Genomic DNA, 13,210 nt, shown 5'->3' on the forward strand with positions numbered 1-13,210 from the left:
CATGAGTGAAAATATACAGCATTTGTCTTTATCCATCTGACCTATTTAATTTTTAATTTTAATTCCATTAGGCCAATATTTTCCATGTTTGAGAAACAGATTCTATTAAGTTGGCAAGGGACAAATTATATTTATGTTTACACTTATAATTACTATTATATATTGAAGATACATAATGTGAACGTTCACATATAAATACAAACTGAATAATAGAAAAAGTACATTTGAATACAGTGTTAATGCTCATAAGTAATTTTGAGTATATGTTGTCTCTGAAGTAAAATGAGGAAAGACTATTAGTTTTCTAAGTCTTTAATTCTAAAAACCAGTTCTCAAAATTTCAGCTGGTGTATAAATTATCTAAAATGTCTATGTTGCTAAAATGTAAACACTAATAAAGAAATTAAGAGATTCATAACATTTTAACATTGAAAAAGAATTAAACATCAGAGGATGAGGAATTTTAAGAAATTCATAACATTTTAACATTGAAAAAGAATTAAACATCAGAGGATGAGGAATTTTAAGAAAATGAATAGGGGACCATATTTGATTTCAAATAACACTGTAAGTAAGTTGCTAAACTTTGCAAATATCCCATATAATTCTCACTGCACTGGCTAAATGTTTCCTCTTTGCAATGTTGTGTTAATAAAATGAAATCATCCACTGCATAGGTGCCTCACTGCATTTTGTAACAAGGCAACCATTCAATTATAGAACTTTCCTTAAAATTTATATTGCAAGACTCCTACATTCTGTGGATATAGACATTGGTGTGGTCACCTCCTCACTTCATTTTATACTTAGTTTATGCAAATAATGGAGACATGGTCTTATGAACATACTGTAAAATGTTCTGTGAATGACCTCTCCCTGCTCTAGTAAACAAGAGAGCAAGGCTTCTGTATAGACTTGAAGTCTGTGAAACAGCTATGTAAAATCTGCTGCCTTCTTGTAAAGACAGTCTTTGTGTCTCCACAGTTCATTCCTTAAAAAGGAAGAGATTAAAGCCCAGCATTGTCTTCCTTTTGCCATAGATGGCATCAACATACCTTTCGTTTAAAAATAACTTAGAACCAGAAGCCACCCTCTCAACAATAATTGCATTCTTAATGTCAATGACTCACTGTTCCTACCTATATAAACTAAATTCAAACTTGTGATTACTGGAACAGTTTTCACAAAGTAAAATCTGTCAGATTGCTTCCTGGTTTCAAATCCTTACTTTGATTACCTAATAAGCACATTGTATGACTATCATTGAGACTTTCACTCCAATTAATAGAGGGAAGATGAAGATGAAAGTGAGCTAGAGAAAAAAGTAGACAAAAGTGATAGCTTTAACTAAAGAAGCCTGGGAATTTGTGTGCATCATTTTATGCATTGCAATGCATAAAAACATGCATTATATATCATACAATAAAATGTCCAGGGCTGGAATTATGGCTCACAATACCAATCAATGAGCATTCAGATATTTTTCATTTTTCTTTACATTCTCAAAATTGTAAGTTTATTGTCCCAGAGAAGCTACAGTCTCTTCCTTGAAAAAGAACAGGAGGAAAGGGAAGAGGAGCAGAGAAGCAAAATTATCCCACAAGCCCTCAACTAAAGTTTCATGGACCTGAACTACATCAGGAGACCACCCTTGATACAAAGAAGTTGGAGAAAGTAAATATTTTTAACCAGGTACATTATCATTTTCCAGCTAAACTGGGTTCTCTTTGTAAGGTACAAAGAGAAAATGGATATTAGTTGAGGAGACAACAGTTTCTGCTTCCCAAATGAGGAGAATTTAGGAAATTTCCTCTTCCCTGGGGCATCAAAGGAAAGCAAAGGTTATTTACACATGTCTGTGAGTTTAAAACATTCACATTCCTTAGATATTTTTGCTACTTAAAATGAATAAATTAGTCAATACTTACAATAAACCTGTAGCTCAATAAACCAATTTAATATTCTAAATTACCCTATTTTGGTTTTCATGGTATAATTTCAGATAATTTTTAAAAGTCTACATTGAAAACAAGAGACCAATATCCTAGTTCATTTTTCAGCAATAATGAATGAATGCCTATATGCCAGATGGTATTTAAGTGCTGAAAGTACAGGATTAACAAGATATTTAAGGTCTTTAAGTCTATGGATAGTTTGTTGCTTGAAGACTGACAATATACATATAAATCAACAAATAAAATCATTTCGGAGAGTAAAACATTCCAGGAAGGAAATAAAATAAGGTGATGTGGCAGTGGGTGGCACTCTTTTATCATAGCTGTGATAAGTCCTTTAATCAGGTCATAATTTAAGATCGGTAAAATGTGAAGAATAATACAGAGTGACCAGATGGTCTTGCAAGTCTCCTTCCAATGCTAAGATCTGTTTTTCTCTCTAATTTACTTTTAGGAATTGCAGACAAGGAGCAAAAAAGAAAAGAAGAGCTAAAAGCAGAAAGCAGCAGCATTAAGGAGAGATGGGTTCAGAGATGGGTCTGACAGCTAACAGAAGAAAATTGTTTGAGTAGAAATACACACACACGGATGTATGTGTGCATGTGTGTATTTATGTAATAGTGTTAGCACTGTAGCCAATTATATTTTCTTCCTTTTAAAACTTTCCCTTAGAATATTATCGAAAAAGTGATGGTCCATTGTTTTGTTTGTTGTTCTTTTTAAGATTTAAAAGTGTGTTTCCAGAAAAAAATTCCTCCTGTAAATCACTAATTGGATAATTTACTCTATCCTAACACACAAGCTTTGTTGCTGTTAAGCACTGCATACCAGATTTTTCCCTTTACAGAAATTTATGTGACATGGTATTTAATTCTCTGGAACATTTCCACTCTGTTCTGGAGTACTAAGTTGTTTTCTTTTTCTCCTCCAGGTGCAATATGGGTTGATAACAACCAGAAGCTAACTTGTCAGTGCTGTGCTTCTACTTGAGTTTGGAAAAATACCAACACAAACAAACACCACAACCGCCATCACCTCCAACTCCATCATGATGTATTATCTTCTTCCGCCTGCATCGCTTTCTCAAGGCCCTTATATATTTAATGCATAATATTGACCTGTTTTCCAGAAACTGTTCCTTCATTAAGGGTTTTCCTAATCTTTTATGCTATGCTATTTGCCAAGGTCTTTCTTTTGGTTTTCACTTATTTCTCTCTATAAAACTAAAAGAGAGGTCTTGAATTTGGGTAAATTTCGAGTAGCTCATTTTTAATTTTTCTGTTTGGAATCAATGCCTTCTCTTATATGAGGAAGTCTTTAAATGTATCTCTTTTGTTTTTTTTCAGATTTCATTGTTTTATTCCTTTGCTTCTATTTCAGATAACATTGGTCTTGATTCAATTTAGTTCCACAAATATTGATAATCTACAACATGCAAACTATTCACATAAGCATCACTTATAAAAATGAAAAGGCAATTACCGTTGCTACTATGCTGCTAGTAAAGGTTGACCACTTTTTTACAATTAATAAAGTGGCCTCACCTATGTTTTCTCAGTTAATAATAGCATTAAATAGGTATGACAGACAGGATTCATTTTTTAAAATTTCTATATTAATTGAGCATTCATTGTTCTAATAATAAATGGAGCAAAATATATCTGACATCATAAAAATTTCTTTTGTAAAATAATAACTTTCTGAGTATATTTTTTATAGAAGTGTAATTGACATACAACATTATATTAGTTGAAATGGATAAAGGAATTCAAGATCAAATTATCACAATTTACCACTCATAACATAAATAAGTCACGGGGATTCATTTTATAGATTGGGAAACAAGAGTCTAGAGAAAATAAGTGACACTCAATGAAGAAATATTCTACCATGCCCTTCTACTAGCATATGATCTGTATAAGAAGCAGTAATTTTTAGAATAGAAAAGCTGAGGGTCTCCCTGGTGGCGCAGCGTTTGCACGCTGGGCTGCGAAGTTGCCCGCAGCCTCTGCAGCGCCAGTTCGATCCCCGGCTGCTCCCCGGCCACTGGAGGAGGGTTCCGCATGGAGTGCAGACCTCTCCTGCTGCCCGCTGCTCCCCTCAGCAGTGTATTTTGTCAGTCTGCCTGTTCTGTTCCCCACTCTGGCTCTGATGAATTCTCTCACGCTCCAGTGCTTCTGACTGTACCCAGTGCTTGTATAAATAAATAAATAAATCTTTAAAAAAAAAAAAAAGAAAAGAAAAGAAAAGCTGATTCTCTTTAGAACCATAGACATTTATAGTATCTTCTCAGAGTATCTTTTAGATGTAAATGCTTTACATTTCAGACAGAAAGCACAGGAAGATCATTTCGATAACCAGAACAGTCAGGAGAAGGAGAGTCTGAGTTCGACTTGAAGTCTTTGACATTGACTTCAAACTCAAGTCACCTATGACCAAAAAAGAAGCAAATTTGAAACTTTTTAAAAAAAAAGTGTTTGACTCATTTAAAAATATTTTTTGTAGTTATTCAGTCGTGCTGTGTGTCTCCCTGATACACAGGAGGAACACGTGCTATTATTAAACTTCTGCATGCCTTTTGCTCTTCTCAATCTTCCTGATACTCATTTGATTATTTGCCAACCTAAAAGAACCCAGAGGGATATGGGATTAATTCCCTTGGGTTCTGACAATTTGGCAAGTTAGCCAGGAGACCTATCAGATGCCCGGACCTGCTTCTTTCCCCAAGATGGCCACAGGAGAGCTGAACATACTGGCAAGTAAGGTAAAAACTTTACCACGAGACACTCCTGGTCCTTCCCCCTGCAGAAATCTAATGGAAACCAAGTGGTGAGAAATTTTTAATTTCTCTAAGTTTATAATGGGTAAGAAAAAATATTTTCAGGTAAAATAGTTCATTGGTATTGTGATTTTTTTTTTCACTTTAAAAGACTCCATCCTTATTGCTTAACCAGGAAGGTAATTTTCTGTCTCCTATTTCTCTGTTAAGACTTTTCAAACATCATTGCTTGGTCTCAGATGAATAAGGTAGGACTTTTCTCTCCCAAGGCTTTTTGAAAAGTGGGACTGGATATTGGTGAAGCTAGGTTTTTTTTGTAATTCTTTAACCTTGAAAACTTAGTTCTTAATGTTGGTTGATTCACTGATTTTTGTTTCTCCATTGCGTTTTGAGAAGTGAGTTTTGTGAGTGAGTTTTGCATGTGTGTTGTTGGTAGAATGTGTTATGTGCTGTTTTGTGACATGTTTTTCCTACTCAAGGTTTGGAATGGTTTCAGTCTTGGGCCCTGGAGATTTTAACAGCAGTTAAATGGAACACTTTTTCTGGCATGTAGTAAACTTAGTTTTCTTCTATATTGGAAACTTTGATATAAAAGTATATATATATTTTTTAATAGAGGCATGTTTTATTTATTTATTTGTTTGTTTGTTTGTTTATTTGTTTTGTTTATACATGCGCTGGGTACAGTCAGAAGCGCCGGAGGGTGAGAGAATTCACCAGAGCCAGAGCAGGGAGCACAGCAGGCAGAAGGACCGAAGTACACTGCTGAGGGGAGCAGCGGGAGGCAGGAGAGGTCTGCGCGCCATGTGGGACCCGCCTCTGGTGGCCAGGGAGCAGCTGGGGATTGAACCAGCGCTGCGGGCAGCTTCGCAAACCAGAGCTCAACCGCTGCGCCACTGGGGAGGCCCTAACAGTATATTTGATATCAGATGATTTCCCTAGTAGGTGGATTACAGGGAAACTGAACAAAAGTTCAGGAAAAAGACAAAATTTGCAGGCAAACCATAGATTTGAGGTATATAGTAGCAGCAGGGGAGGGAGAGGGATCAAAACAGGGGAGGGAAGAGCCCTAAGGGATATGGGGATTCTCTGGGGAGAGAATTATGGGGACTACATGTGAGGGGAGAAATCAAATATTGTACAAAAATAAACAATAAAAATAAGTGGATTAGAGATTGACCCCCCTCCCTGCCCTGCTTACAGGAGAAAACTGCAAGCCCCAATGGGTAACTCCATTTTTAATCTATTCTTTTATCTCTACTCAACTAGTTCCCCAAATCTCTCAATGAGAAAATTAAAGTTTTACTAAGTTTAATAATGAATGAATTTATTAAATAATTAGTTCATTCTGACTGAAATTACTGAAATTTTAGTTTTTTCAGTCCTTATTGTAAGGAAGCTAACAAATTTAATGTTTTTAAGTAAAATGTGCCTTTGGTCACCTAGAAAAATTGAAGCATGAGTGTGGGTTTTTTTTAAAGATTTATTTATGCATACAAGAACTGGGGTACAGGCCAGAGATGTGGGGGGTGAGAGGATTCACCAGAGACAGAGTAGGGAACAGAACAGACAGACTGACTGAAATACACTGCTGAGGGGAGCAGCGGGTGAGACAGGAGAGGTCTGCTGTGCCATGTGGGTAGCTCCTTGGCTGGGGATTGAATTTGTGCTGCAGTGGCTGTGGACAGCTTCATAGTGCTGCAACTTAAACCCTTATGCCACCAGGGAGGCCCTGAAGCTTGTGTTTTATACATTGTTAAAAGTCATTTGTAAGTCTTTCCATTTAAAAGGATAATGTTAACAGTTTTTATAATTGCTTACAATCTAGAAATTAGGAGCTTAGGGTAATTAAGGGTGAAGAGTTCTAATTAAGGTGTAAAATTAAGGGTAAAGGAAAGGTGGAAACTCTGTATGTAAAGATAGTATGATGTGTACTTGTTGAGTTTAATGCCAGGAGACAAACTTCCCTAATCTTATACATAATTTTTCCCCATTTTATTTGTTTTCCACCTCTGTCAAGTGGAACACGGGGTGAGACTTTTGGTTTGAGTTTTAATATACTTTCCTCCTTCCCCAATTTAATATCAAGTGATCAAATTCAATCTTGAGTAAGCCAAATTTACACCAAGGTAACTGAAATCAAGGAATGAATTATGGAGTTAGTATGAAAAAGGAGGAATAACCTAACCTCCAAATAACCCTATAAAATGGGTAGGAAGCATGCTGAAAAATGAGCTAAAAAGAACAAGGACCAAGACATCCTGGAAGACAATTGTGGCTCTAAGGCAGCTCAGGCCCTAGCTCCTAGAAACCGGGTGATAACCAAGGGGACTCTGCTTTATAAAGCAAGATCTCACAGACACGGAGGTTAGCGAGCTGGTGCGAGGGAGGGACGGGCGGTTGGGATGAGTCAGGAGGCGCAGCACACGCACGTGCCACGAGGACGCCCCCGCGCGAGCACAGGGACCACAGTGACCTTGGCACCGTTAAGGTAACTACCGCAAGGGGAAAATGGCTTCCAGCTTTAAGAAGTCAAACGTGGCCCCTGTTAGCCTGAAAAAGAAGTTGAGTCCTAAGCCTGAACTCACTGAAGATCAGAAGCAAGAAGTCCGAGAAGCGTTTGACCTCTTCGATGCAGACGGAAGTGGGACCATCGACGTGAAGGAGCTGAAGGTGGCCTTAAGAGCGCTGGGCTTCGAACCTACGAAGGAAGAGATGAAGAAGATGATCTCTGACATAGACAAGGAAGGCACAGGGAAAATCAGCTTCAATGACTTCTTGGCCGTAATGACGCAGAAGATGGCTGAGAAGGATACCAAAGAAGAAATTTTGAAGGCTTTCAGGCTCTTTGATGATGATGAAACCGGGAAGATCTCTTTCAAAAACCTAAAGCGTGTGGCCAGTGAGTTGGGGGAAAACCTCACTGATGAGGAGCTACAGGAAATGATAGACGAAGCTGATCGGGATGGAGACGGTGAAGTGAACGAGGAAGAGTTTCTTCGGGTCATGAAAAAGACCAGCCTGTATTAAAGTCAGCTTTTCCAGGAGGATGTGTAGGGAAGTCGAGTGACTTGCTGGTTCCTGTCTCTGCTTTATAAAACCTTGTGTTGGAGGACAGTAGTTATTTTATCTGCTCCCCTACCCCAATTTGTCTAGAAACATCTATATTATCAATCTCTGGCCTCAAGAGTTTCAAAGATAATATTTTTAAAATTTTCTGTCCTTAAATCTAGCCTTCAATATCTAAAAATAGAGGTTTGATGAGTTTATGACAATCTTAAGTATTAAAGAACAAGGCATCCATCTTTTTAAGTTGCTTTTTCCTAATTTCTAATAAATTGTAAAATGAAAATGATTTCACAGATTTCTTTTTTATTATCTTACTCTCTCTCCCCACCTCCCACATTCAGGATTTGAGGAATGATAATTTTCATTTATCACTCCCTGATTTTGTTTTGCCAAAGAGTAAAAATAATATAAACATGCTTAATTACCCAGACTTAAATGCATAATTGTGGACTTTGCTACAGATATTATGGCATTAAAAAATAATATGCTATTTAATGAGGAGATGAGAGTAGATTCTAGCTGCTCTATCCTCAAGCTGAGGAATGATTTTCACTGAATTTCAAAATCCTACTCTTCCCAAAAAAGCATCAATATATGCCACGTTGGCACATTGATTATTTTAAGTTGGAGTTTGAGAAAAGTGAAGAATCAGGAAGGTCGTGCTCACCTTCCACCCGCCGTTGTCCCCTGAAACAGACCGCAACCCACTTGTGTGAGGTGCCTCCTCAGTATACTTAGAGGAAAGGAAGATCTTTGTCTCTGAAGACAAAGGGGCACTAAGAAGAATTCTAACAAACAGGTCTTGTTAAGTCTCCCCAAGTTCACAGCACTTCCTTATATTCCTTATCATATTCCTCCATAACTTTCTTTCTTTCTTTCTTTTTAAAGATTCATTCAATCCATTATTTATTTATTTATTTATTTATTTATCTATTTATTTATTTATACAAGCACTGGGTACAGTCAGAAGCGCGGGAGGGTGAGAGAATTCACCAGAGCCAGAGCGGGGAGCAGAGCAGGCAGACTGAAGTACACTGCTGAGGGGAGCAGCGGGCGCCATGCGGGACCCTCCTCTGGTGGCCTGGGAGCAGCCGGGGATCGAACCGGCGCTGCAGAGGCTGTGGGCAGCATCGCAACCCAGCGCTCAATCAACCGCTGCGCCACCGGGGAGGCCCCCTCCATGACTTTCCATTCTTCGTCAATTCCAACACAAAAAAAACTCGAATGTTTCTTTAGATTTTCATTTGTCTGTGAAGGCTCCTATGCTGCATGGGAGCTATATCTTTTGTTGCATAGGATGCTGCATAGGATCTATATGCATTTCCTATGCTGCATAGGATCTATATCTTTTTTCCTATTAATCTGTCTTTTTTAGTTTAATTTTCATTCCTAGCCAGAAATCCTAAGAAGGTTAAGGAAAATGTTTCCCTGATAGAAGCAAAGGCACAACATGGCTTTAAAAGAAAAAAAGCAATGGTACAGTAAGGACTTTAAAACAAAATAGCTCATAGATGGGTTAAATATCTCTTTAATAATTACAGAAGAATATCTTCTTCATTTTTTAAGGAACCTAACATTTTTCAAGGCATTGTAATAGATGCATTTGTTTCCCATTACATTTCCCCTTTAGCATAAATTCTATGGATGCATTTTCTTAATAACACTCATTATATTACCATATGTTGCTCGCATCTTTCTTCTTTTCCCCTAATGTGACACAGATTTGCTATTGTGAACATGTCATTTATTTGCTATATTCATTACATGTTTTAAACATAATACAGGTCCTTTGTTTGCTTGTGAGAACAGTGAATAGCCTAAAAATTAAAACATGATATGGTCAATTATACTACAAAATTGGGTTTATAGGTACCAAACTTGAGCTATACATTTTTACTATCCATATACATAGGGTTTCATAGAGGAGGAAGCAGTTCACTAAAACTGGTTGATAACTAAATGAAATTATTTAGTAATATTTTCATAATATGGGCAGAAAAGTATTAAAAACTAGACATTGTCATTATAACCCTCAAAAGCTGTATGTGTATAAAATAATTTACTGCAACATTTCAGGGAGAATATAATTGACAAAATAAAAAAAAATGATTTAATTTACAAATTGTATGCTTTTCCCTATTAATCTATTAATTAAAATGTTTTTCTATTTCAGTGTATAATGTAGAGCTGAATTTTTAAGTGCGTATATTTAGAATCTATATGTGTGTGTGTATATATACATGCACATATACAAATCTATAATGTGTACAAATATATATGTTAAACATCTTGCTATATAACAACTTCATCAAAATAAAACTTTCTTTAAAGAAAGAGGAAATACTTAACTTGCTATTAAATGAAGCACAGAGAATTAAAACTTTAAATGTCTAAATTATCCCTTCCACATTTAATTTAGGAAAAGCTAGGTGAGAATGGAGGATATATCAATAGACTAAACTAGACAAAAGGAAGGAGATGAGGACATTCCATGGGAACGTGAAGAGCTGAGGCAGAGCAGGGGGTGAAAGAAGAGACCTGCAAAAGAGGCACGGTCAGTTCTTTGCCTCTCCCTGTTTCTGGCCACACAACTTGCCTTAAGAAGCCCAGGCCTGCTAAGTCATCTCCCTCTGAAAGTCTTCTGCAGGTCACTTCTCTCTGGTGGGCTTGAAGATTTTGGTTTCAGTGTTGACCCACTCAGCTTCTGGATCACATCTCACTTACCACATTTTGTGGTCCATTCTTCTCATTCAGGAGACTTTCACATTATGAAAGATCTTATCCTTTTTGGTTTCCTCCTAAGGAAGCCTTTTTTACTTTTTAGTGAATATTCTGCAAAATTGGTGATTGCTAGAGTGTGCTTGTAGTTTGCTTTTATGAGAAACTGCTATTGTTGCTGCACAGGGCACCTGGATGCCTCGTAACATGCTTTAACATGCCATTCAGGAAGGAGAAAGGTTATTGTTATTTTAACTTTATGCTGATATTTTTTCTCTTTAATATTTAGAGTAAAACATTTCCCCTAAAATTGAATGCCTGCATGAAATATATCTATATAATGTCCACATATATACACACATATAACGATCTCTACATCAATCTATATCTCTGTCTATATAATTTTGCCTTTCTGCTCCTCAGGCAAAGATATAAATGCTAAAGTGATTGCTACCAAGCAATGGCTGGCCTGCTCTTTACATGGAACAACCTTCCCATCATGTGGACTGTTAGGGTATTGCTACTTAAGTTAAAGCCACAATATGTTTTCACTTCATCATTTCAACAATTCTATAAAACAAGTGTTATTATCTCCATTTTGTTGATAAGAAAATTGAGATTGCCCAATATCCCAGAGACCATAAATGACTAGTCTAAAATGGAACAGAGTGTCAATTTGGATAACGTATTTGTTGCCTCAGATCTTCTACATATAATTTAACAAGAAATAATGCCATCTGCATAAATACAAAATAATAATTTATGTTAATTCAGAATCAACTATGTGGCAGGTATGGCCTCCATCCTTTATATATTTATTCTTCATATTATTTTACCACTCTCAGAGTCTTTGTAATGATTAGGCTAACAGTTACCAAGTGTCAAATACATGCTATGAATTTAAGTCATTCTTTTTTAAAAATTTTGAGTAGACAGAGGTGTGGGAGGACGTAGGACAGAGGTGTGGGAGGGAGGAGGAGAGAGGGGTAGGAGGATTCACAGAGTCAGAGCAGGGAACAGAACAGACAGATAGACTGAAATACAGTGCTGAGGGGAACAGTGGGCGAGACAGGAGAGGTCTGCTGTACCATATGTGAGTTAGCTCCCTGGTCAGGGATCAAACTTGGGCCGTATTGGTGATAGCATGGAGACTTAACCATTAGGCCACAAGGGAGACCCTTAATCATTCTTGCTCCAGAGCTTGTATAGGTCTACTATCAAACACCAAGCCCATAGGAAATCAGCTAGGAAATATGAGCTCTTCTCATAGTAAAGTTCGTAAGATTCACCATAATGCATCTCTCTCTTACTAGCAGGCCCACCTCCCTAAGGGCAGATAAGAGACAGATGGGGAGATCTTAATGTTTCTCTCATACCATTCAGGTTGGCTTTTAGTATGCTTTTAGGAATTAATTAAGAATTAATGCTTCCCCCATTTGTCTGCTCTGAGAAAAAACACAAATGGCTTTTTTGGAGCGTGCAGATCTAAAGTACTTGTAAAGGAGTCTGGTTTTGATTGATTTAAGTAGAGAGGTTACCTGAAAGGGATGAATTCAATCACGTATCAAACAAAACTAACAAGAAGTATTCTTCTTGCCTTTATGCACTTATACTCATTAATTCAGCCATTATTCACTGAACATGGTGTATGGTGTGGAAGGCACAGTGTTGTTGTTTTTTTACCTTAAATTCTCACAGAAAGCCTATGACATGGAGAGTTGAAATTTTCTGGTACACAGGAAGAAGAGTACAGGGTACTTCCAGGAAGAAAGAATTGAGAGCTCCAGCCAGAGCAATGAGAAACACTTTGTGGGAGATCTGGGAGCTGCACAGATGCTTTGAGGTAGGGGGGTGGGAAGTGTTGTAACAGGAGAAGAAGGCTAAGGGAGTGGCAAGTCCACTCAGGGGAGCTGCCCCTTGCAAGGCATGATATTCATCCAGGAACAACAAATGGTGTCATGAAGGCTGTGGCTAAAACAACAGGCTATAATGAGACTGTGAGGGACTTTTATTATTATGCTAAGGAATTGAAGCATTGTCTGTAGGCTAGAGCTTCTCAAAATGAGATCTCCAGCCCAACAGCATCTCTAGCATCTTGGGCCCTACCCCAAACTTACCGAATCAGCATCTGTGGGCGGGGCGGTTAGCAATCTGTAGTTTAACAGATGCTCAGGTGATACTGACACACACCAATGGCTGAGAAGCGGTGCTGTACCAGTCCTTCTAAATTACTTTCTGTGCTGTGAATGTGCGGTAGAAGTCCTGGATATTGTTTGCCACAGTTTTTATGGTGTGTGGGCAGGCCGCGGGGAAGCTAGGGCTGCTGGGATGGCTGCTGCTAGTGTCCACAGCCACCCCACCCCAACAACCCCCACCTTCTACCCTGGGGTCCCAAGCTTCTAGATCTGCAAAGGAAGCACTGTGGGAAAAAGACGTGGGCCCCTGGGTTGAATCTGCCATGTGGCCTTCATTTAAAAGCTAAGAATAGCTTTTACATTCTTAAAAGTATTATGTAAGAAGGAAAGAGGAAGAAAAAAAATGAGGAAGGAGGGGGAGGAAGACAAGGGGAAGGAAGGGTCGGAAGAGGAGGAGCAGTAGGATGGAATGTGATAGCAAAACCTAAAATATTTTGTCTGATCCTTTACAGAAAATGTTTGCTGACCTCTGGTGTGAAAAAGGAGAAATTAGT

At 37.8% G+C, this 13,210-nt stretch overlaps 1 protein-coding gene across 1 annotated transcript; it reads left to right on the forward strand.

Moving 5' to 3' along the window:
• The first annotated feature begins 7,175 nt into the window (after positions 1-7,175).
• Positions 7,176-8,088, forward strand: LOC119254797 (centrin-1). Its single transcript, XM_037521861.2, has one exon. It carries the CDS (start codon positions 7,246-7,248, stop codon positions 7,762-7,764), a length of 519 nt encoding a protein of 172 aa, XP_037377758.1. The 5' UTR covers positions 7,176-7,245; the 3' UTR covers positions 7,765-8,088.
• Positions 8,089-13,210: the final 5,122 nt, after the last annotated feature.

The sequence above is a fragment of the Talpa occidentalis genome, unplaced genomic scaffold (assembly GCF_014898055.3).
Source record: "Talpa occidentalis isolate TD23 unplaced genomic scaffold, MPIMG_talOcc4v2.1 talOcc4.3, whole genome shotgun sequence".
Lineage (NCBI taxonomy): Eukaryota > Metazoa > Chordata > Mammalia > Eulipotyphla > Talpidae > Talpa > Talpa occidentalis.

Bases quoted from the DNA above. Each gene is read 5' to 3' on its own strand.
- LOC119254797 (XM_037521861.2), top strand. From the start codon at position 7,246: ATGGCTTCCAGCTTTAAGAAGTCAAACGTGGCCCCTGTTAGCCTGAAA.